Genomic DNA, 25,400 nt, shown 5'->3' on the forward strand with positions numbered 1-25,400 from the left:
TGGCAGATGGGAATGTGCTTTCTGTGGCTTTGAAATCTTCGAACACGTGGAATTTCCCACCTTGCTGTAGGTGCATGGGGCTGCAGATGCTCTCGGAGCTGCTCTGTCCCTGCCAGCCGAAGTATTTGCCCTGACCCTTCTTTGGTGCCAGGCGAGGTTGCCCTGGGGCCTTCCAGGGGACCTTTCTATCGCCTTAGGAAGCCGCTCTGGATATTGGAATGACCCTTGCAGGAAGTGCTTGAATGTAAGTTTTTGGCCAGTCCTTGGCCTCCTGAGTGGGCATGAGGGTGGGCAGGGCAAGAGGGGCTGTGGCATGGTGCAGATTAAGGGTTCGAGTCTCAGCTGGTGGGGGACAGCCTGTGAAGCTGGGAGCTGCTGGACCCCTGGTACCCCCTGCCTTGGGGGTACAGGGGAGACAGGAGAGTAGGGCCCAGGAGGTAGCGTAGTGACTGGGTCAGCCTCCTCAGCCTGTCTTTGGCCTGACCCTTCCTACCAGCAGCCTGGGCTCTCCTTTGCCACCAGTAATACTGAACTGCTCTGCTCCCTCCTCCCTGCTCCCATGCTGTCTTCTCCTTCCGTTTCTTTGCCTGGGCCATTTCCTTGGACTTCAGCCGGACACCTTCCCCTCCTGCAGCAGTCCCTGCCACACCCCCATGCAGCCTTCTCTCCTTTGCATTCCTGCATCCAGTCCTGGGCCTCCCTCTGCCTGACCCGTCCTCATGCTGTCCTCTGTCCTCCCCCATCCTCAGCCACCCCAGATCCTGGTTGAGGACAGAGTAGAGACCTATCACCCTTCTGGTTGGCCCCTCCCCAGTGGGGAATGGGGGCAATGGGTGACACGGTGAGGTGGGACCTCATCCCCAGCCCAGGTCAGAACACCTAGTTCTCAAGCTGCAGAGCCCTACGAGGGGCCGAGACAAGAGCTAACAGGCGGGGGCTTGGGCCGGCAGAGCAAGAAGGTGGTAGCAGGTGGGGTGGGCTCACTTTGTCATGAGTGGCCTGGGTGGGGGCCACCTGGCTTTGGATGCCGCCCTCAAACTCACTGAGCATTCCCTAAATGTGCATCAGTATGAACATGTTAGGTACTTGCTGGGTGCTGGTGATATGAAAGTACCTACCTGTCATTGGATGTGCTGGGGGGTTTCTGTGTCTGCTGAATGATTGGCTGTGGTCGTGTCTTCCCCTTGGCCCACACCCTCCTGCATGAAGCAGCCATTTTTCACCCATCTCACCTCTTGGCCCCTCTCACCTCCTCACCATGTTCTGCCGGTCAGCGACCTGTGCTCCTCGCACGCCCGCAGGTGCATGCTGACCTTGCCCTTGGCCCAAGTGCACTTGTCCTCAGACATTTGCGAGACTGGCTTTTCCCTAGTCTCAGGTTGAGTGTTCCTTCCTTGCAGGAGAGGCAGCAGGTCCTCCAGGGAGGCTGGCGTCATCCTGATTTCACACCTGTGCTCTGCTGCAATTATGAACAGCATCCTGTTGACTGTCACATGTGCCCAGTTCCAGCAATACGCTCTCTGTTGCCTGCTCCCAGGCCCACGTGAGGGATCGTGCCCTGTTTCCCGGCGTGGGCATTATGCTGTTTGATGCTGGGGCAGGGGTTTGGCAGTGGGTTCTGGTGGCTACGTGGAGAACTTCACTCCCTCCTGTGTGTCCCTATAGGTGTTCTTCTGGGGCAAAGAAACACGAACTGTGAATCGCAGAGTGGGTGCCGGAGCCCAGGCTGACTCCCGCCTCAGGAAAGAAGAGGGTGGCTTTGCATTCAGTTGAGCAGCCTGTAGCGATTTCTCTAGAGCGGTCCCCACTTATGCTGAGGGATGCGTTCTAAGACCCCCAGTGAATGCTTGAAATCTGAGATAGTACCGAACCCAAATACCGTCAGTCAGAACACTTTTGTTTTCATGTCTTTTGCCTATAAATTTAATGCCTTTTCCATTTTTACTAAGCATTTATACTCACTGTGACCGGAACTTCTGCAGTTTGAGATGTGATAGCAAAACTAGCTTACATTTCTTTTTCCTTTTTCTCAATTTGATGAATAGAAAATTGGCTTTTACTATAAATCTTAGCAAGTGTAGCATATGATTTTTTTTTTTTAGTATTGACAACTTTTACCTTTGCACTTAAAGCACATTAGGGCTTCTCTTTGGCATAATCAAATGGCCAGCATCGTTCCTCTTCACTTTGGAGCTGTTATTCAGTATAGTAAGGGCTACTTGAATTCAAGCCCTGTGATCCGCGGCAGTTGATCTGATGATCATCGCAACGGCTCCTCTGTGACTCGTGGGCAGGCAGCGCCTGCAGCGTGGATCTTGTGGACAGAGGGAGGAGTCACATCCTGGGCAGGACAAAGTGGGTCGGGGCCGGATCTCATCATGCTTCTCCGCACAGTGTGAAACTGATCAATTATTTATTTCTGGAATTGTCCATTTAATATTTTTGGACCACAGTTGACTGTGGGTAACTGAAGCTACAGAAAGTAAAACCAGGATAAGCGGGGGACTAGTGTATTCTCCAGGAAAGTTTAAAACAGTTTCATGGTTGGATACCTTTACTGTGTTAAAATGGTTTGAATATGGCAAATACTGTATGTGGCGTTCATGTGAACGATTTATGAAACTTTTCAATGAAGCAGGGCATTTCTTTCCTTTCTGGCACCTGGACAAAGAGGATATTTATTGCGACAATTTCCTGCGCAGGATTTGGGTGCTGTGCAACTTCTGTGATTGCTTGCTCTGTTGCAGAAGAGAAAAACTATTGGATAAGTGCTTTAAGCAGCCAGACAGAGAAAAATGATGTTTTAAACACATAGTAAATACATTGATGAAAATTTAGGAAACGGCAACTTTTTAATTTTTTTTTTTAATGGTGTACTTTGGCAGAGAGAGGAACCTAAAATTATTCCTTTTATTAAAATCATAGAGTAATTTAAACATAAGCTTCTTTACTTTCTGATTGAAGTGTCTAGTCTTTTAAGGTGGTAACTATGTTTAAATTATATTTTTATATTCTTGTACCATGCACGTTTAGCTCATAGTGAGTTTTGGAATGACTTGCTTTCACTGTTATTTCTCCTTGGGGTTTTAAGTGCTGCCGTATGTGCCAGGCTCCCCGTCTGGGGTGTGCCTGTCCTCTGCTCTCTGGGCCTCTTTGGCCTCTGGTGTCAGATGGGCCTCATCACCTGTGTTTGCTGCCACCGGTTATGAGTCTCGGCAAAGGGGGTCACTTAGGTAGGGTTTGTGATCCTGTCTTTGTCATGCAGTCAGTAATCACTTTGGCAGTTTCCCCAGAACCTGTTAAATATTTATGTGTGTTTCAAGCAGACCCTGCGAAACTGGCTACTGGTACATTTATTATCATCATCATCTTAACTAGAAAGAAACAAAGTATTCGAAGTGACTGTGATATGAATATTAGCATTATTTTTAACTTTTGTGAGGTTTTCTATCATTCATCTTAAAGAAGAAAGTAAATATTTAGCTCATATTTAGTTTTTCCTCCTACTGAATTTTCTGAGACTTAATTTATATGTTTGTTAGTGTTTTTGGAAAAGTGGTAGGAAACCATGTTTCTGTTTCTGAAGATGGGCTTCAGCCTGCAGCTCTGCGAGGGGTTCTCTGGTGTTTGTTGAGGGTCGTTGAAGTTCTGTGAAGGATTTCAGCCCCGCTCCCAACAGCCAGAGTAGGGGGCAGAAGAATGTTTCTCCACCAGCTCTTTCTAGGTGCCTGAGATCCTGTGTAGCATGCAGGAACTGGGATTTGATCACTTGGTAGTATGACTTAAGAAAAAAAAAAAAACCTATAAAAGGAGTAAACTCGCAGGAAAAAGAAAACTTCTCATTCTTGGTAGGAAATTCCAAAGTATAGTGGAAATGTAAGGAGCTGGTTGTAGCATTTATTTCATGGGGAAAGTGGCATCTGCGTAATTGTTAAGAATGGTTACTCTTTTTGTTTTTTTTCATTTAAAAATGTTTCACTTTAAGTTCTGGGATACATGCACAGAAGGTGCAGGTTTGTAACATAGGTATACATGCGCCATGGTGGTTTGCTGCACCTATCAACCCATCATCTAGGTTTTAAGCCCCCCGTGCATTAGGTATTGTCCTAATGCTCTCCCTCCCCTCATCCCCCCCCGACAGGCCCCAGTGTGTGATGTTCCCCTCCCTGTGTCTATGTGTTCTCATCGTTCAACTCCCACTTATGAGTGAGAACATGCAGTGTTTGGTTTTCTGTTCCTGTGTTAGTTTGCTGAGAATGATGGCTTCCAGCTTCAAAGGATGGTCACTCGTAAGATGAAGTCTCTTTGCGGGGGCTTCTGTCTCTGCCCGCAGTGATGTTCTTCAGCCTTGTTTTCCTCCTTCATGTAGGTGTCACTGTACACCTGTGGGCCTAGCCCTTCCTCCTTGCAGTCTTCACTTTTAGACCCCTTTTCAGTGGGGCCTTCCCTTGTGTTCTGTGTAAATTGCAGTCTCCGCCCTGTTTATCCAGCTCTATTCTGTTCTTTTATTCCATAGCACTGCACTCTCAGATTATAAACAAGTAAATGGTGTGTTTATTGCGTACTATCTGTTTTCTTTAGATAAAATACAAACTCCATAGGGCAGGATTGTTGCTTTAAACACTCATGTGCTGGGCATAGAGTCATTGCTTGGTAAATATTTGTTGAATGGATCAGTCTCTCTGAAGATTGACTATTTTTCTTCTGCTTGAGTGACCAAGAGGTTGGATACTCCAAGTCTCTAAAACTCTGTGATTGGTTATCCATGACTGTGTCACGCTTGGGTAAAGATTTTGAGGGGTTCAACAAGCTTAGACATTGGACAGTAATTGCAGGGCCTCTCTTGCTACTTAAACGTTCTTGACCCTGAGAGCTGTGAATGGCAACCTCTGCTCTCAGAGTTTCGACGGTTATGATTTCAGTGTGTGTGGGACTTATGTTGGGCTCCTGGTGAACTGGCTATTAACGTGTTTTTGAAACCTGCCCTTAATGTACAAATTACTTTGGAATACAGTTAGATCTCTGGTCCTCAAAGAGTGAAGTATTAGATGTAGAGTGTGGGTTGAAGACCCAGGCTAGAGAGTCCCTGAGTTCTGTACTCGGGGACCCTCGTGTGAGTGAGCTCTCACTCATCTCAGGCAGTGTGCTCAGGAAGCAGCAGTGAGTGAACGGCCTGAACCAAGGGTGCCACAGTGGCCATGAGAAGAAAGCGTGGGTGGAAGTGGATGTAGAAGGCAAAATAATCAGGATCAGTTAGCAGTTCACAGGTGGATAAGGAGGAGTTGGAGGCTGACTGATTTCTGCATGGGTAACTAAGCCATGCAGATGGCTGACTGGCATTCAGGGAGGTGAGGGTGATGCCAGCATTTCAGAAGAAAGACATTTCAAGCCAAACTCATCTTCCCATTCCCCAAACTGGCCTCCCCTCCCTGTATTAATTCTCCCTTGAACTGGGTTCTGGGCTTCCTGATTTGAGGGAGCTTGTATCCCCTTCCCTTTCTTCCCTTCTGCTGGACACAGTTCCACAAGCCTCCAGATCTTGGCTTGGGAATCTCGTCCCCTCTTTGTTCTGGCACTTAGTCAGTGGGCTGGAATCGTCTGGTTCTGCTGAGTCCCTGGCCTCCTCCCTTTGCTGGGTGCCCAGAGCGCCTTGGACTCCCCTGGAGTGACAGTGGAGTCTCTGCATGGGGGGATCAGAACTGGGCCTGCTGCATGTTGAGCAGTCTGGAGTGGGGTCAAGCAAAGTATGGCCATGGCTTTGTGGTTGCGCCTCGTAGGCCCCTCCTGGAGCTGGTGCCAGTGCAGGGTGAACAGATCTGTGTATCTGACCATCACACTTCAGTGGGTCCAGAGACCCCAAGAACCTCATTTCAGAGAATGAGGCCTTGGCTAAGTGGTGCTAGAAAGCAATTTCCATCTAAACACCTGGTTGATAATATGGACACAGGAAGATACTCTCTTCAGATCTGCTGATAATGAACAAGGTTCCTAACTTAGGGAGAAGGTATTTAGGTAAAGAAGTGTTTTGTAACTTCAGCGGTGTATAAGGAGGTGCCTGTTGTTATATCTGTAGATTACCTGTATCTGTGTACATTTTAAGTTTGTATTACTTGTGTTTCCACACATGGTTCAAAATTCATATTTATGTATATATACATATATATGTGACTGTGACGCATGTGCACGCGCACACACACACACATTCTTCAAGCTTTTCGTGTGAGTGAGTGTCCCTCCTTTCGGTGGCAGCATTAGGAGCACATGGCCTGGCAGCTGCTTCCTGTGGTGGAGCCCCGTTGCCCCTGACTCCCTTGCTGTTGGTTGAAGCTGGAGCAGTAACCAAACTATTGCACTTATAACTGCCTTTCAAGTACGTAAGAATAGGTTCACCTATTGAGTGAAAGGACAGGTGAAGACTTTCTGTGTTTCTGTCCTTGGCACCCCCTTGCAGTTGTTAGGCTGCAACAAAGTGAGAGACTATCTCCTTGGGGCAACGTTGAGAAAGGAGCTAGCATGTGTTTTGTGACAGGACTTGTATACCTCATCTCACTCAGTTTTCCTACCAAACTTTTTGAAATGGGTATGATCCAAATTTGCCTATAGTAAAAGTGAAGCTCAGAAACTTTGGTTGACTTATCCAGCCCGGCCAAATAGCTGAGAACGCAGAAGGTGCTGGCTGCAGCCTTTATTTTCTCTGGCCCCAAACCTGAGCTCCTTCCTCCCTCCCCTCATCTGGCATCGTCATTTGGAGGTAGTTTATCATAATCTTTTCCATCTTCCTTTTCTCTCTGTGTGCCATTCTGGATAGTTTCTATTACTGTGTCTTCATAGGGTGCTCCTACCCTAGGCCTCTCCAGACCACTCCAGCCCTTGGGCGAGGGAGCCTCACGGTGTGTCTTTAGAGATTGGTCACTGGGGATAGAGGGAGGGGAGAGAAGCGTGGTGTCCAATGTCTGGTTAATCCTGCCCGCATATTTTTCATCTCCTGTATTGCATTTTTCATCTGTAGGGTTGGATTTGGTCATTTTATATCTTCCACTTCTCTGCTTATCACTCATACTTTGCTTTTCCTTCTTGAATGCACAGAGCATATTTATCTTCTTCATTTTAATATATCGCCTTCTATATCCATCATCTTGGACATTTCTGTATCCATTTCTGCTGGCTGATTTCCCGTATCATGATGGGTTTTATTTTCTTTTCATGCTTGGTACTTTTTGTTTCGATCCCAGTCATTGTAAATTTCATCTGGTTGGGTGCTGGCTGTTTCTTGGGAGGGGGCTATTCTTTTCAATATTTTGGACTTTATTCTGGAAAAAAGCTGCTTAGAAATAGTTTGACCCTTTTGAGGCTGGCTTATAAGCTTTGTTAGCTGGGCCCAGAGTCACTTTTAGTTTGGGGCTTATTTGCCCCCACTGTTGAGGCAGGACCCTTCTGAGGGCTGTCTTGTGTCCCATGCGTAAGGAAGTTTTCCTTTTGGGTTGGTGGGAACACACTTCTCTCCAGATGGCTCTGTCTGCTTCATTCTGGTGGTTCCTCCCAGTCTTGGTATTTTCCTTACATGCATGCATCATTAATCCTCAGCTGGAGATGTGTGGGGAGCCCCCTCTCTTGAGTGCTATCCTCTCTGCCTTGACTTTCCTGAGTGTTGAGCTCTGTCTCCTTAGGATGACCCCAGGCTGTGCCTGGAAGGGAGATCCCCCCTCCCTGTGCTGCAGCTGGGAAGCTCTCCCCAACCAGTGAGTGGGCACTGGTAAGAGCTGCATCATGTGGATCATGTCTCAGGAATTACTGTCCCATGCTGCCTGTTGTCAAATGTATGAAAACTGTTTCAGTTTTAATTATTTAAGGAGAGAGGGTACATCTAATCTTTTATATTCCATATTGGCCAGAAGCTCAGAAGTCACCCATGATATTATTTTAACCATGGTTCTAGGAATAGATTTGCTTTGGAACATTTTTGTGGAGTGTACAGACTCAGCCTTTGAACTCTGAAGAAGTTTAGATGTCATATGGTCCAAAAACCTGATTTTATTGGTGAGGAAATAGGCCCAGAGTGAAGTTATTTGCTCAGAATCATAGTTTGTCACACTGGCAGTTTGTAAACATTTGGCTCATCCCACAATAAGATTTTTCATACCTGAAGGGCGAGGTGAACTGTTTCTCGTGGCCCACAGCAAGGTTGGGATCCACCAATTCTTCCTGCTGTAATGGCTGCCCGAGTTTGGTCTTACTGGGAAAAGTCTCTTTGGCAGAGGGATTGAGTTTCCTGAGCCCTGAGATCTGTGCTGTTTATTCATTTTTATGAATAAAACGAGCTTTATCCAAAACCTCTGGGGAGCATCACCTTGAATCGCCGTCCTCTTGCCCTGCCAGCGCAGCCCTTCTGCTTGCACCTGGAAGCTGCTCCATGCCCTTCCCTGCTCCAGATCACACCTGCCCTTCGAAGGGCTGCCACACCTGGGAGCCCCAGGCTGGAGCTCCAGGCCAGACCTAGCTTACCTCATTCCGCCTCCAAATTCTTGGCATCGGCTGCCGTTTACCCTTGGCCCCCTGCCCTCTGCCTGTGGGAGGGACTTAGAAATGAGGAAAAGCCACCACCAAGGATTACATCATATCAAACCCTGGGGCCTTTTCCTGGTCAGCCAGGACAATGAGAGTTATTTCCAAATTCTGAGATTATTGTTGAGAAAGTTCAAGGAAGAGATTCCTCTCTTCCTTCTGCTCATGGGGGGAGAGTGTGGGTGTGTCACGTGCTTCCTACAGCCCTGATCTGCTACGAAGGCAACCCTGGCTCCGTTGATCACTCTCACAGCTGCACATAGTTTGCTTCTCTGGTTTTAGTGTAGAGGTTGCGGGGGTTGTGGGACCCAGAGAGAAAACGAGAAGCTTGAAGTGGAAGAAGCTGGGCTCAGCGCAGTTGCAACGGCTTTGTGCACCCCACCTGGGAGCTCAGGAGGGCTCAGGATTGCACTGCCTGTTTTTTGTTTGTTTTTTTTTTTGAGACAGAGTCTTGCTCTGTCGCCCAGGCTGGAGTGCAGTGGTACGATCTCGGCTTACTGCAACCTCTGCCTCCCTGGTTCAAGAGACTCTCATGCCTCAGCCTCCTGAGTAGCTGGGACTACAGGCACCCACCACCATGCCTGGCTAATTTTTTGTATTTTTAATAAAGATGGGTTTTCACTGTGTTAGCCAGGATGGTCTTGATCTCCTGACCTCATGATCCGTCCACCTCAGACTCCCAAAGGAGCCACCGCGCCCGGCCATGCACTCCCTGTTTTAGACAAGGAAATTGAAAGTCAGAGATGGTAAGGGGTTGTCCCCACAGTGAGTGCACCAAAAAGCTCTGCTCTCCTTAGCGTGCCACACTGTCTTTTGATAATTAAGCCTTGTTTTACTCGGTCCTTTTTATTTGGGGTCTGGATGTGCACGTGTGGATGGGTGTGCGCATTATAGAGCTGGGTAGCTCTGTGTTCTCTTTGCCTCCTGAAGGGATTTGGCATGTTGGTGACATTTTGACCTGGTCCTTTGGGGCCTCCTGAAGCTTAGCGTATGCATTGATTCTCTGTAATCCACAAGAGGAATGTGACAGGACTAGGAAATATTCAGGGAGGGGAACCTGGAATCTCTCCCACTTTTCTAGAGCTTTGAATCGTGGTTGGCTAGAATACCCTGGGGCCAGGAATGAAACATGTTTTATTCCATGTGGAAGTTTGTTGTTTGTTTTCAAGTTGTATTTATTTATTTACTTATTTATTTTTTTGAGACGGAATCTCTCTCTGTCTCCCAGGCTGGAGTGCAGTGGCGCCATCTCGGCTCACTGCAAGCTCCGCCTCCCAGGTTTACGCCATTCTCCTGCTTCAGCCTCCTGAGTAGCTGGGACTACAGGCGTCCACCACCACGCCCGGCTGATTTTTTGTATTTTTAGTAGAGATGGGGTTTCACTATGTTAGCCAGGATGGTCTCGATTTCCTGACCTCGTGATCCACCCACCTTGGCCTCCCAAAGTGCTAGGATTACAGGCGTGAGCCACCACGCCCGGCCTCAAGTTATATTTAAAGTATGTAAATACAATTTGATTGTAACTTGCATTGTCACTGATCCTCTTGTAGTACTTTAAAGATTGTGTTGTCAGCATTATTAAGTGGGTAGTTTAGAGATTCTGATCTTCTAATTTCTCAGACTGTTAAGTTACTGTAGAATTCGTGGTCGATTAAGGTACTGCTACATGTTGACTATACTAACAAATTAATATTATGTTAATATATGTGGATATTTTGGTGTCTGAATAGTTGCCTTTTTGTTAAAGTTGGGGATGGAGGAAGTGGTGGGGAGGGGTGAAGGTAGGGGAGGAAGAGGTAGAGATGATAGTAGAGGTGGTGGTGGAGGGAGAGGAGGAAATGGAGATAAAGAAGAGTGTGGAGGTGGATGTGATGGTAGCAGTGGAGGTGTTGGAGGTGTAAGAGGTGAAGGGTGGTGGGAAGGAGTAGAGGTGATGGAATGGGTAGAAGTGGTGATGAAGGGGTAGGTAGTGGAGGAGGGGGAGCTGGAGGTGAAGGTGGAGGTGGTAGAGGAGGTAGAGGAGGTGGAAGTGATGGTGGAGGTGAGGATAGAGATGGTGGAGGAGGTAGAGGTGAGGATGGAGGAGGTGGAGATGATGTGATAGTAGAGGAGGTGGAGATGGTGGAAGTGATGGTGGAGGTGGTGGAGGAGGTGGAGGTGAGGGTGGAGGAGGTGGAGGTGATAGAGGTAGCAGAAGAGGTGGAGGTGATGGTGGAGGAGGTGGAAGTGATGGTGGAGGAGGTGGAGGTGAGGATGGAGGAGGTGGAGGTGATGTGATAGTAGAGGAGGTGGAAGTGATGGTGGGGATGGTGGAAGTGATGGTGGAGGAGGTGGAGGTGAGGATGGAGGAGGTGGAGGTGATAGAGGTAGCAGAGGAGGTGGAGGTGATGGTGGAGGAGGTGGAAGTGATGGTGGAGATGGTAGAGGAGATGGTGGAGATGGTTGAAATGCTGGCGGTGATGATGGAGTTGGTAGTGAAATGATGGTGGGGGTGGTAGAGGAGATGGAGGTGGCGGTGCAGGAGGTGGAGAAGGTAGAGGAGGAGATGATGTGGCAGTGGAGGTGATGGAGATGGAAGGAGGTGGTGGGAAGGGGTGGAGTGCTGGTGCAAATATTTGGAGGGGAGGTAGTGACAGTGGAGGAGGAGGAGGCAGTGGCAGCAGGGGCAGTGGTGGCAGTAGTAAAAATAGCAGCTGAGATTTACTGAGCCGTGCTTTCCATGCGTGATCACACTAAATCTTCAATAGTCCTTGGAGGTTATAATCACACAGGGTGGTTTAATGTCTTCCCCAAGGTCATGTAGCTACGCTTCTGTAGAAATTCTAGAGCTAGTGCTGTCCCCCTTTCGGCCAAAATGCCTCATTGATGTGGGAATACCGGATCCAAAAACAGGAACAAAACTGACTTGGCAAAGGCATTTTATTTTGGGAAAACCATTTGTCAAGATTGACAGGCTCTGGGCAGGAGGTTTCTTTGTAGGGTGATGGAAATGTTCTAAAATTAGATTGTGGCGATGGTTGTACAGATCCTTAATTATACTAACATTCATTGGTTTGTATGCTTCCAACAGATGAAATTTATGTTACATAATTTATATCTCAATAGAGCTGTTTTAAAATGTAAATGACTGATAGACTCCTCCCCTTGTGAATAACCAGAATTGATGTTTCTGTGCTGAACACTGCAGAGTGGGTGGTTAAAGTGAGGCAGCTCATACACTACTTTTGCTTTTAATTCAAGAATTGCTGCGCTTGGAGGTAGTTCTGTGGAAATAAGTGCCTGAATATGGAGTACAAGCCACTGATCTGTGTCTTTTTAGGCTGTATGATTTTAGTGAAAATGCGATCATTTTTTATGTGGTGGCGTTTTCCTTGCCAGGCCAGGCATTCTTACCATGTGGGAGAAAAGTTTTTTTCTACTCTGACCAGGGCTTATCCAGATATTTTCATGTCGGGCTCAGCAGCCTATATGAATACAATTATGAGTAAAGAGCATCCCCCTTGTTCCTTGATACAAGACACCTGGCTTGCTGAGTTTTCTTTTTCCCCATCTCAGGCTTTTGGAAGCAGCTCTTGTTTTGGTTTAAGGATCAGTTTGACTGAAATCTCTGCTTAAAAACCTCTTGCTCCCTTTCCTCTTGCATAGACATGAAGTGTAATATCAAAACAGGCAGTGTCATTTTGGGTGAGAAAAATAGCTCCAGCTCCTTTATTATGAGGGTTCTTTCCATTTGAGGGACTAGTTTTGCACACCTTGCAACTGGCAGAGTTGGAGTGCTGATACTGCAGCTTTTACCAAGTTCACTAATGTTTTAGGAATTTTTTTTTTCAGCCTTTTTCAGCCTTGTGGAGTTTCTGCATGTTTTAGGCATTCTGTGAGTGACAGATTATGTAGTTACCCATGGCTCAGTTGTTAAGGACATGTTCTCTGATTCAACCCCAGTGGGTCTCACACCCACGGTTATGAGATGTGATTTGCTGGGCAAGCTGCTGTCCTCCTTTTTCCTCATCGGTAAGGATGAGGTAACAACAGTACCCATCAGAGACAGGATTTAAGTGGGAATGTGTGTAAACTGTCTAGCACTGTACCTGATACCCAGGAACTGTAATATTAGTAGAAACCCTGCCATTTTTACATTAATATTTAATAAAAGTGTGATTATATGGCTGAGGGAGGGTAGTTGTGAAATCTGTAACTACACTGTATCTGACGGCTTGTGTGTATTCAAAGTTCTAGAACAGGCATATGTGCAGTTGGTACAGAGGGTATCAGGCGTTGGAAGGGAGCTGATGAGCTGGGTGATGCCTCCATTTCCAAAATGCAGGTAACACAGGTAGTCAGTCTTCACTCAGGCTGCGATAGCTTAATGGGCTTGTGGTTTGAAACATTTTCCTTCTTTAAGTGCATCCTGTGTGAAATGACAAACCCCATCCCTGTTGCATTTCACATGTTCATCTGCAGACTCAACACCCTTGGGTGGACTCCAGCAATGTGCCTCACCTGTCTCAGCTGATGTCCCTGGCTGAGCAGGAGGGGTTTGGGAAACTGCCCGCAGGAAGGCCCCAGGGAGCTCTGAGACCCGGATGGTGGGTCATGTAGGATTGTGTCTTCTTTGCCTTTGCACCAAAAATCTGAGGGTAGCTTCAGGAGAGGGTTGCGGTAGGGCGCTGGGAGATCCCCTTTTAATTGCACCTTCAGGAGCAGTTCTCATCCACTGTTCTCATCCGTTACTTTTTTTTTTTTTTTTTTTTAATTTGGTTGGTTGTTTTTGCATACCTGTAGTGTTTAAAGTTGATCCCTGTTAAGCCTGTAGGTTTTGATCGGGCATTCTTCCAGGTGGAAGACATTTCGAGTCCCTGTCATTCTGTTCTCTGTGGCATTGGTCTTTGTTTACCTTAGTGGAGTTATTAAGTGTGCCTTCTGTGCCGTTCTCTGGGTTCTGAAAATATTGTGCACAGGGCAGGCTGAGGACACAGCCACGTGATACCCACTGTAGAGAGAGGGAGAGCGAGACCTCCTACGCAGGCTGCCAGTCCTGTGTTCAGTAGTAAGGTCAGTGCCCGCTGTCTACCGAACACTCAGTACCTTTAGTTGCTGGGTAAGTCCTTTATTTGTTATTTTAATTTGAACCTCAGAAGTGACCTGTGAAGTGGCCATTCTGCCTCAGGAATGTGTGGAGATACCCCAAAGGTGAGGCAGTTGCCCTGAGTTCCAGGACTAACCAGCATGCGGGGCCTGGGATCTGAGTCAGTGTCCGGCCTGCTGTGCAGTCCTTCCATTTGTCACCTGCAGTGCCCGCTGCACTGATGATGGCACGCCTCTCATCCAGTTTTCCCGCTGCCTCTCCAGCTGTGTGTTGCTCCCGCTTTTTAGATAAGAAAACTGCCTGAATCGTCCAATGAACAACATCCCCTGGTTCTCTGGGGCCGGTTCCTCTTGTGCATCTTGTAGTGTTTAGTTGGCACCCAGCAGAGGCAAGAGTGCATTTGATGCTCTCTTTGAAACGGAATGCCAGTAACTGGTGGAAGGGGCTGCTTCTCCTCTGTTTTGTGCCCAGGCTACCTCGTGATGCTTTTTGCTGAAGCCTGGACTTTGAAAGGTGAGTGGTGGAACATTCTTGTCCCTCCATCCTCACAGAGAGGCAGAGGCATCCGTGCCCCAGATCTTGGGGCGAGGCTGGGCTGTGTGCCGGGGTTGTGAGGATGAGTCAAGGATGCCCGTTTCTGGGGAGAGGGTAGGCACCAATCCATTGGCCCTTGTTACTTCCTGCTTGGAATTAAAGCAGGGCTGCAGGGTAAGGTATGAGGAGGCAGACTTTTCGTTGGGGTTGTCAGAGAAGGTGCCCAAAGGACGAGCCTTGAGGATGGGTTGATGGGGTTTGCATGGTGGGTGGGGTAGAGAACATTCTACATAGTGAGCATCCAGGGCTGAGTGCTGTGAGAGGCACACAGCAGTCGCTTTGGAGTCAAGGAAAACCAACTGGGTTGGTGGCTCCTAGAGTGCCATGGAGGTATGTGCCACGTTACATTAGGAAGGGCAGTTCACACATAGACACCCGGGTCCCCTTCTGCGGGCCTGACTTAGGTCTGGCTGGGGCCTGGGAGCCTGCAATTCTACCGTGTTCTCCCAGGTGAGGACCAGCCACACCAGGCCACCTGGTACCCTAATAGGCATGCCCACAGAGTCCACAGCAAGCTCACCATTTTCTTCCTCCCACGAGTCACTTTTTTTTTGCTATATGAATCAACCCAAATGTCCATCAGTGACAGACTGGATTATGAGTCACTTTTTATGTGTACTCTGTGAAACCTCTGGCCCTTCATCTGCAGAGTGAGGGACGTAAAGCCACCTGCCTCTGTTAGCCAGGGTGTTGGCAGTCTGCAGTGGGCACCCTCTGGAGGGCGCGGGTTGGGGGTGGGGAGCAAAAGAAAAAAAAAGTTTAATGGAGGGATTTGGAGAAAGCAGCTGAGTTGTGGTTCCCAGCCTGGGGCCAGCAAGGAGCCTGAGGGAGTGAGGCCAGGGGGCATTTGTGCAACCCCCAGAGCGTGGCTTATGGAAGGAACAGCCCAGCTGGCCTCCCAGGCTGTGTTCCTGCCTGGCCTGGCTCCATCGGCCGCCCACCACTGGGGCCAGCAGACCAGCTATTGGTCGATGCAGCTGAGGCAGACTCATGCCCGGCACAGGACAGAGGAGCAGACAGAAACCATTCTCCTCACCCACTGGAGGGCTCTGTTACAGGAGATGGCTCAGCAAAGGGCCTGGGACTAGGTCACCCCAGGAGAGGGAGAGCTTCTCGTTTTCATCTTTATGAAGGTGGTGTTTCTGCCCCGATCTGCTCTACCGGTTATTCTGACTTTGGCAAGTTTTTCTAAAGCATGTGGATTTGGGAAAGTTCAGCATTAGTGAAGTGACCTGTGGGACTTTAATTAAGGAGCTTGGCTGCCCTCTCCCATCCTTCCACCTTCCCCTAGAGGTAGAGAGCATAGTGATTAAGGGCTCTGAGTAAAAAGCAGACTCACAGTCGGGCGCCATGGCTCACGCCTGTAATCCCAGCACTTCGGGAGGCCAAGGCAGGTGGATCACGAAGTCAGGAGATCGAGACCATCCTGGCCAACATGGTGAAACCCCATCTCTACTAAAATACATAAAATTAGCCGGGCGTGGTGGTGCGCACCTATAGTCCCAGCTACTCGGGAGGCTGAGGCAGGGGAATAGCTTGAACCTGGGAGGCGGAAATTGCAGTGAGCCAAGATCACGCCACTGCACTCCAGTCTGGTGACAGAGCGAGACTCTGTCTCAAAATAATAAAAAAAAGCAAACTCACAGGGCCTCCCCCATTCCCTTCCCAGTCCTTCCCCCAGTGGGCTAGGCTGGGAAACAGACACACAGACAAACAAAAACTAACCTGGAGAGGAAACCAAGCTAACACAATGATAAACCTTTTATTCTTGTCCCTGTGTTCATTGCCCTGCACCTGGCAAAGTGCCACTGTTTGCCTCTGAATGGTGGGTAGACATTTGCCTCTGACCTTCCAGCTCTGTCAGGATGATCTTTTTAATGCCACGGTGGCTAACTTTTTACCTGCTGCCTTTTGTGTTTTGGCTTTATTTTACAATCACTGTAATTTGTCATACTATGAAATCTTTCTTGGCTTCTCAAGAGAACAGATTTCATGTCTGAAGTGTCTATCTGTTGAATTAAAGAAGGTACATTTCTTCTTTGACCTTGGAATTTCATAAACAAATGAGCCACTTGTTGAAATTTTGTTCTTACTGCCATAATTTGTCATTCAGGCCTGTCAGATTTTAACAGTGCTTGAAGCATAGAGTTGCAAGATAAAATATAGTATCCCCAGTTAAATTACAGATAAGCTACAAATACATTTTAAGGGTAAGTCTCATGAAATATTGTGACATACTTATACCAAAAAAGTATTAATTATTAATCTGAAATTCAAATTTAATTGGACATCCTGTATTTGTATTTGCTAAATCTGGTGACACTATTTAGACAAGGTTGCCTTAAATTAGGTTTGCAAGTTACTTGTCTTCTAAATAGATGTCTCAATTGGCACTTAAAAGAGGAGGTCTCGGGCAAAGCAGTCATCTGACAGAGGAATGGGCCTCGCACCTCACAGTGCACAGGAAGCACCCAACGGGCTTGTTAACCTGCAGGGCCTTGCTCCTTGCAGGACAGGCCTGGAGCAGGGCTGTGCAGGCCCTGGGTGATCTGGAGGCTAGTCCCACCCACCCTTTGAAATAGGTGGGGTAGTATATCTTCTGGATATAGTCTGTCAGTGTTTGTGGGATCAACCCAATAGCAACATTTGTATTAGCAGTGTGTAGTAATTATTCACATACATAGCAGTAAATATTTCAGATGAGATGTTTTAATAATTTAAGCAAACTTTGAAACTATTTTGATGTTTGCATGGAAGAAAATGACTAAGGAATTCATATAAAAGAAGCAAGAGGGGAAATGTTCTGCTGATGAGAAAACACGTTGGCAGGCTGTGAGAATGGAAAATGTGGGATTGCCGGCCCGGGAGCGGGCAGCTCTGTGGAACCGGCGAGGAGGTGGCTGAGAAACACTTGGATGTGTGTAAGATTATAACATGTGAGCGGGGTGACCTCCCTAATCAGACAAAGGGAAGGCTTGAGTGCTAAGTGGGCCTGGTAGAACTGGTCAGCCACTTTTAGGGGGAAGGAGTCATTGTATTTTCTCCCCTTTTACTATCCCCCAAAATAAATGTCAGGAAGAGGAAAGAATAATACATCAAGTCAGAAGAGAAATCAGAGTAAAACACAGATGAAGGTTTTTCAATTTTCTTGATAGAGGCTGAAAATGATTTTCAAGGTTAAATGATGAACCAAAAAGATAAAGTCAGTAAACTTGACTACATTGAATTATACTTTTAAGAATCAAAAGTACAATTAAATTTAAAGACAAGCAAAGTGGGAAAAACATTTTCTACAAATGTGAATGAACTTACTTGCCTACTGCATAAAAAGCTCATCATGGGAGAAGTGGAAGCAAGTCTGTGTTCAGTGACAGTGGGCTGGGAGGCCTGCGGGCCACCAGGTATGGGTGCTCACCCAGGGCTCAGCCTAGCTTGATGTTTTCCATCATAAACAGATGAGCAGATTGACTCAGAAAATCCAGGTAACTGACCCCGAGCCCTTAGCTGATGAGTGTCGGGTTTGTGATTCATTCATGGACATTTTTTACTGGGAACCCCTTGTGCCCTCAGGATCGAGTCTAGCTGACCTGCTAAAGGATAGCCCAAAAGAAGAAATACAGAGGTCTAATTCGCTTATGAAAAATGTTCAACCTCAGCGTTATAGACCTGCATGTTAAAACCACAGGGTGGGGCCGCTGCTTACCTCTGGAATTAGCCAGAAAAAAATTCCAGAAAAATAAACAGTCACTGGCTGGCTTGGGTGTTATGAAACAGGCGGCTGCCTTCACTCCGGGTGGAAGGGTGAGTGTGTGAAGAAGAGTTTGACTGTGTGTATCTAGAATCTTAAAAAAGTGCACGTGGCCTCTGGCCTAGTCCTTCTACTTCTAGGGATCCTAAGCAAATAATCAGAAATGTGGACAAAGTTTTGTGCCCGAAGGTGTTTATTTGATCATTATTTATGCTGTCTGAAAGTTGAAAACAACTGCAGAGTGTCTGCTAGAGTAGTTTAGAATATGAAAAAAATGATATTTACCGAAGTTTTAAAATAGTTGAAGACAGGGACAGGAAAACACATAATTATTTACACAATCTGATTTCAACCGTGTCTAGTTATGTACAACAAAGGTGCAAAGACCACGGGAATGCTGTTATCCCACTGTTGTAGGATTTAGGCTAATTTTATATCTACTCTAGGTTAGATATTTATATAAAAATTTTCTTTGCGTGGATTGTTGTAAAATTCAGAAAAGAGGAAAAATATTTCTCTCAGATGCTGAAGAGCAGACTGGGTGGGAAATGTTGGCCATGGAACTGCAGAAACTAGATGGGAGATGGCTGAACTTGAGGGGCTGAGCTGGGAGGTACCACCCTCTTGGATAGCCAGGGGAACCCAGCTCCCTCCTCAGTGCCTTTTGTGGGGGTTCTTGAGGACCTTGCCCTTTCCTCCCAGACACTGTGTGCTCCAAACAGCCCTTCCCCTCTTTCTTAGTCAAAAGCTTATATTTCCAACAACCTGTATGTTCATCAGTAGGATATTGGTGAAATGAATTACACTACACATCTACTTGGTGGGGTACACTAGAGTGCCGTTGAAGATGATGATTTTTGGCCTGAAAAATTTCAAAAACGATATTAAAACACAATATGTGGAAGATAATTATGATTCAGTGTTTATCAGGATCATTTGTAATCCCCATGTGACTCATAGAGTATACATGTTCTCTACAAATAATCCAAACATTGCATAGATACACATGGTAATTGTTGTTTTTGTTATTCTGATGAAAAGAGGCTCCGTTTTAATTTTTTGTTCATTTTTTAGCATACAAAAATACACATTTTTACACTAAGTTTTACATCTGTGATTAAAAAATGAAAAGAAAGCTGTTTCTTTTGAAAGGGGAAAAAGAGAGAAGCTGATGAAAATGTCTCCCTTAGGGCTTTGTTCGTTTTATTTTGTTTTCTCCAGATATTCTGGAGGAAGGCGTGAACGCGACTTTGCCTCCCAGGGAACAAGCATCCTCCTTCTAAATGGTAAATGTGGGTGAGCTGACCCTGCTGGAGTCTGTCCCTTGGGCTGCCCTCTGCCTCCCCCCATTGTGAGTGGTCCGTGAAGCACAGCGTTGACCAGACCTAAACCTGTTTGCTCCCAGGTCAGTGTGCACGCAGCAGAGAAGTGAGCATCCATCCCATTTCATGCGTGAGCAAGGAGGGCTCTGGGCAGAGAAGCCGCTTGCTGGGAAATATTCAGGCGGAAATTAAGAGTCCCATTCCCAAGACCTGCTGCTTGGTCACCTTGTTGAAATCAGCGTGCCTTTTGAGTTTCTTGGGCAGTTTGGGTACTGCAGAGTGGTGGGAAGGAGTGTGGACTCTCTAACTCAAGACCCAGAACAGCCGGGACCCACTGGGTGATGAGGGTTGTGAGGGTAACTCACCTTCCCATGCCTCAGTGGCTGCCTCTGGCGGGAGCCCCGCTTGGCAGAGGGAGCTGTGTGTGCATGTTGGCTGTCGCCAGCACCTTGCATGCTGGATGTTTCACGTGCTTCAGTTTTCAATCTGGAAAGTCTCTTTTGCATGAATAGGAGGGAATTTGCTGAAGTCAACTATGATATTTGTGACAATGTACTAATATTGATAGTAGTTTTGGTGCACATCTTATACTTTCGGCACAGTTCAGACCTTTTTAATTACAATAGTAGTACATATGCATCATAAAGATTTCAAAGATTTTATAAATCTATAAGAGAAAACGGACATCTCTCCACCCCAAGTTAGTCACTGATAATATTTCTTTCCCCACATTTGAATGTGTCTTTCATTGGCTTCTGGTCCCATGCAGGTGTGTTTCTAGAATTGTGGGCTTAGGATCATAATATTGCTGTTTTACGTTTTGACTAAAAGTGTTTTTCTCACACTAATGTCTAAAAAGATGCCACCGAGCTCCTTAACATTTTGTGGAGGGAACCATTTATAAAACACTCTCTAGATGTTTCTGTCCCAGGTAACAGAATGCCCAGCACTTGATTACCTGTAGTTGTTACAGAAAATGCATGTGTTCCGTGGAATGTTAATTATTTGTATTCACTGCCTAAATGGAGCAGTTGGCAATAATTCTCTTTGAATTGCTATTCAGGGAAAGCTATTTAAGCCCAAACACAGGAGTAACTTTTAACTCCCTTGCCGAACAGCTTGCACCTTTTCACGATTAGCTTCCCTTATGCAGTCTATTTTCAACAACTATCATTGAAAAAGGAAAAAGTAAGTAAGTGGAAAAGAAGTAAGGAATTGAGGAAGAAAGGAAATGCTGGGAAAGCTGGGTGTTGAGAAGTGTGGGATGCTTCTTGTGAACTCACGGCCTTTCTGCTGTGGTCCTTTTTTTTTAGGACAAGGTGGAGCAGGCACCTCGCAGTCAACAAGACCCGGCAGGACCAGGACTCCCCACACAGTCTGACCGACTTGCGCATCACCAGGGTGAGGAATGAACAAAACACAGGAACACTCCCATTTCTAGCTTTGCAGCAGTGCCAGGACCTGATATTCTAAAATGTTGCTCTTCATACTTATAGATTACGATTCTAACATTGGTTCTTCTTTTCTCATTAAGGACAATGAATTCCAAAATAGAGAAAGATCCTTGGTTCTGATATCTTCATGTATTTCCTTTCAATTAGCAAACTTCAGTGAGCAAAACTTCAAGATCAGTTTCATACGAGTTATCTAGGTTTCAGCCGAAAGGCGACTTAATGTCGCCTATTGAAGGGTACTCCAAGGTGAATCCTCTTGATTTTGGCATTTTTATATTTCCAATTAAGATGGTTTTGGGTGTATGTACTCTTGGTCTTTCTCTACCTTTCTCTGATTCTTTTTGTTCCTTCTATTAATATTTAATTTCCAGTGAGGTCATTGTGGGAAGGGAAGGAAAGGGAACTACCTTTGGGAAATTAGACTACTTAGGAAATTAGATCTAATAAATGGAAGCTTTGCTGTAGGATGAGGAGCCTGAGGAGGAGATTAAACGAAACGTGCACATGGCACATTGTTTGGCTTATTGGAGAGTTTAGGTACAGTAAATCACAGGTCCTGGAGCTGGTGGGAATGTGAATACTTAGATTTTCTTACATTACTTAATGAGAAAGGTTGACTATAAAAATAAAAACTGGGATCTGACCATGAAGTCAAAGCAATGTTTTCTCAATTGTTAGAAGATTCATAAAAGCTGTCAAGGTTTTCTGTGGCAAGCATAATTTTAGGATCCTCTTTTAGAAAACTTTGAAATGACATGATGCGGGGAAAGGGTACCAATTTGTTAGTATTGACTTCAAAGCTTAAGAAAATTTTAACATGTTACATTGTATGCTCACAAATGATCTCACTTAAATGGAAATAATTTGAGCCTTGGTGTTAATGCTCATATAAAAACTTAGGTTAATACTTTAATTAGGAAACCAGAAAAAATTACACTGAAAGAACTTTTTAAGGCTTACCTTTTATCCTTTGTCTTTAAATGGTATGCTCAAATATTCTACAGATATCAAAGTAGTTCAATTAAGGGACATTTATTTGCAGCACAGAATGTGGAGCACATTCCATGTAGAAGACAGCTGGTTCTCTTCCCTGATGTGGAGTTACACAGTATGCAGTTGAAGCTGAGTCTCGGATATATCCCCACACCTGAAACAGGGCTTAAAGGAAGGGATGAACGCGTTACTATATTGAACCCCACCTCTGCTCAGCGACTCAAGAGGGTTGATACCTTTAAGCACACCATTGACACTGGCCACCTCTCCATCATTTTACATACACATAGCATGTAAAATGGGAAAGCCGAAAGAACTCAGCCTTGCTCAGACCCAAGCATGTCCACTGATCATTGAATAACTCTGTCCCCTCAGGGCTGTGGCTCCCAAAGCAGCATGGGTGCTGCTGGCCCGGGTCCCAGGGAATACAAAGGGCTGCGCTTTCCCTTCTCTGGCAGTGACTGGGGAAGCAGGGCCAGAACCAGGCCCAGCATATCCAGCCGAGAGCTGTGGTGGGGCTCCCCTGTTTTCCAAAGATGCTGGAAAAGGGCTGTTGCCTGGGACGGATTGTAGTACATGTGAACTCATGGCCAGGCAGCCGGGCAGAATGGATGCAACCTTGCAGCCAGAGCTAACCCAAGCAGCCTCCCAGTGCAGTGACGCAGACTGCAACCTTCGCAGTCTTCCATGAGGCAGCAGCTCCAGTCTGTCCCGACTTGACCACTCAGTGGGGAGGGGGAGGCAGGAAAAGAAAAAAATCAACCCACCTAAAGCGAGTCTGCAAACCAACATTCCAAAAGCACATGAAGCAGTCCCATCCTAAGAAATACAGTATAGCTAACAAAACCAAGAGATTACCAATTTAGCCCATATGCAACAAAAAAAAGTGTGACCAAGGCTTTGAAATACGTGTTTATAATGCTCAGACAGATGCATGAAAGAATCATGTCTGTAGGACAAGGCAAGAAACTATGAAACACAACAAGAGGAAATGAGGCGAGACCTGAGCACCCTGGGCAATGCCTGAAGACAATGCAGTGTACTCCCAAGTGCAGGGGGAATGATAAACATCCATCTAGAATGTTATGCCAACATATTGCTGACCAGGGAAGGCCAAATAAAGCTTTCTCAGGCAAAGATTGAGAAAAAAATGTGTCACTGGCAATCTTCACTAAAAGAATGATTATTATTTTATTTTTATTGTTTAAGAGACCAGATTTTGCTCTCTCACTCAGGCTGGAGTGTAGCTCGTCGCTCACTGCAGCCTTGAACTCCTGGACTCAAGTGATTCTCCAGCCTCAGCCTCCTGAGTACCTGGGACTACAGGTGTGCGCCACCACTCCCAGCTAGTTTTAAAATTTTTTGTAGAGATGGGTCTTTGCTATGCTTCCCAGGCTTGTCTCGAACCCCTCAAGTTATCCTCCCATGTCGACCACTGGAAGTACTTGGTTTACATGTGTGAGTTGCAGTGCCTGGCCTAGAAGAATGATTAAAAGTACTTCTTGAGGAAGAAGGAATGTGGATACTAGGGAAACATGGCACATATGGGAAAATAATATGTAACGAATGCTCAATTGTGTATTTAAAAATATTAGGTACATCTAAAGTATTGACTGTAATTACTAAAAGAATGTGTATATCATCTATAGTTCCCAACCTAGCAGAAAAAGATAAAAGGGAATATATATGAAAAACAACAACAATAATCAAACAACATCAAGTAGAAAACAGAAGGAAAAACAAGATGTGAAGAGAAAAAAGATATTAAACAAAATACAAAAGAAGATATTAGGAGTAATTCCAAGTCAATTCGTGATAGTGTTAACAAGCTCAAATTAATAGACACACATAGCTCCCTTTACCCAACAGAGACTCTTGATTCTTTTCTAAAACCTGTGTAACTTTTTGAAAAGTTGACTGTATATAGAAAGTTGCACTAAATTTTAAGCAATCTATTTCATGCAAGGCTTGTTCTTTGACCCAGTGTGAATAAATCAGACGTCAACATAAAAAGTTGAAAACAAATCACATAAACATGCATGAGGAAACTTTAAAACACACCCACTCTTATTTTACTTGTGAGTTAGACAGGAAATTGCAATGGAAATATCAATCATTTAGAACCGAATAAAAATGAACATAGTACAGGTGGAAAGTTGTACAATGCTGCAAAGGTGGTAAGGCTACATTTCTAAGCTTCAAAAAAACGAAAATTGAAATTACAGAAATGAAATAGAGTAAGTCTAAGGAATGTAGAAGGAATTAATCATAAAAATTAAAGTCAGAAATTGTTGAAATAAAGAGATTACCAATAGGAACAAAATCAAACACCAGTCTTTTTTAAAAACGACCATGACAGCAAACCTCTAGCATAGACACTCAGGAGGGCAGAAGGTGCCCAAAAAAATCATGTTAAGAGCACTTTAGCAAGTTTTAAAAACAGCGTCAAGAAAACTGTGAACAGAAAAATAGAAATCTGGGAGAAATAGATGATTTATTGCAAAAATGTAAAAACAAAATGGATTATTGAAGAAATATAAAATCGTAATAGAGAAACAGCTCTGGAAGAAATGGTAATCAATATTGTATCTTCAAAAATACTCAAGTGGTTTGCAGATGAGTGATATTAAACTTTCAAGAAACAAACAATTTTTCTTTTCTTTTTTTTTTGAGATGGGGTCTTGCTCTGTCGCCCAGGCTGGAGTGCAGTGGCGCAGTCTCAGCTCACTGCAAGCTCTGCCACCTGAGTTTATGCCATTCTCCTGCCTCAGCCTCCCAAGTAGCTGGGACGACAGGCGCCCGCCACCACGCCCAGCTAATTTTTTTTTTGTATTTTTTAGTAGAGACGGGGTTTCACTGTGTTAGCCAGGATGGTCTTGATCTCCTGACCTCATTTAAGTGTGTACACTCTTAAACACAGAGGACAGCAGCTTACACAGAGGACAAGAGCTCTCCCATTCATATCATGTTTGTGTATCTTTGAAACAGTACAAGAAATCAAATTTATAATACCATTTTACATTTTATTATAAAACAAAAAGTCTGAGTAAAACACTAATGAACCAAATTCAGTACCTTATCTTAAGTGAAATGTAAATGAAATAAATGTTATGACCAAGTTCGTTTTATTATAATAGTGCAGGGGTGGTTTACTATCATAAAACGGTGAACACACTGAACATGTCAGAATTAAAGGGAAAAGAATAATCATTTCACCTGGCAGAAAAGTATTTAATACAACTCTCCACTCATTATAATACATAACAAATAATAACAAAGTTTGTACTCAACCAGTACTGAAAAGAAACCTCCTTAACTTGTTAAAGTTTATTTATTAAAAGCCTACAGCATTGCATCATACATAATGGAAAACTGTTAGAGTCGTGTTCATGAACATCTAGAATTAGACAGGGGTGCCTGCTGTGACTGGAGGTCTTAGTGTAATAAAAGGAGCAAATGAAGGAACAAAAATGTAAACATTAGAAAGGCAGACTGAAATGTGTGTCTATTTGCAAATAATTATCCAAATAGAAAATTTACACACACATGTTAGCACTTTTAACATGAGCAAGAATTCTCTAAGCAGATATAATGTGAGATCAACATATAAAATGTGATAGTACCCTTGTATGCCAAGAAAA

The 25,400-nt window shown here is 45.3% G+C and overlaps 1 protein-coding gene across 5 annotated transcripts in view; it reads left to right on the top strand.

Annotated features, from left to right (window-relative positions):
- The window catches only part of GRB10 (growth factor receptor-bound protein 10), a 191,792-nt gene that overhangs the window by 58,779 nt on the left and 107,613 nt on the right, over positions 1-25,400 (top strand). For 2 of the 5 annotated variants that reach the window (XM_012002088.1, XM_012002090.1), the window contains one exon: positions 20,626-20,713. The exons of 1 other annotated variant lie outside the window; for it this stretch is intronic. In XM_012002088.1, the coding sequence (XP_011857478.1) occupies positions 20,626-20,713 (88 nt within the window). Of the gene's footprint in view, positions 1-13,536; positions 13,615-19,211; positions 19,396-20,625; positions 20,714-25,400 lie in introns of those variants that run through there. 2 more of the 5 variants (XM_012002089.1, XM_012002092.1) reach the window with 2 other exon arrangements.

Source organism: Mandrillus leucophaeus, unplaced genomic scaffold (assembly GCF_000951045.1).
Source record: "Mandrillus leucophaeus isolate KB7577 unplaced genomic scaffold, Mleu.le_1.0 Scaffold678, whole genome shotgun sequence".
NCBI classification, from domain to species: domain Eukaryota; kingdom Metazoa; phylum Chordata; class Mammalia; order Primates; family Cercopithecidae; genus Mandrillus; species Mandrillus leucophaeus.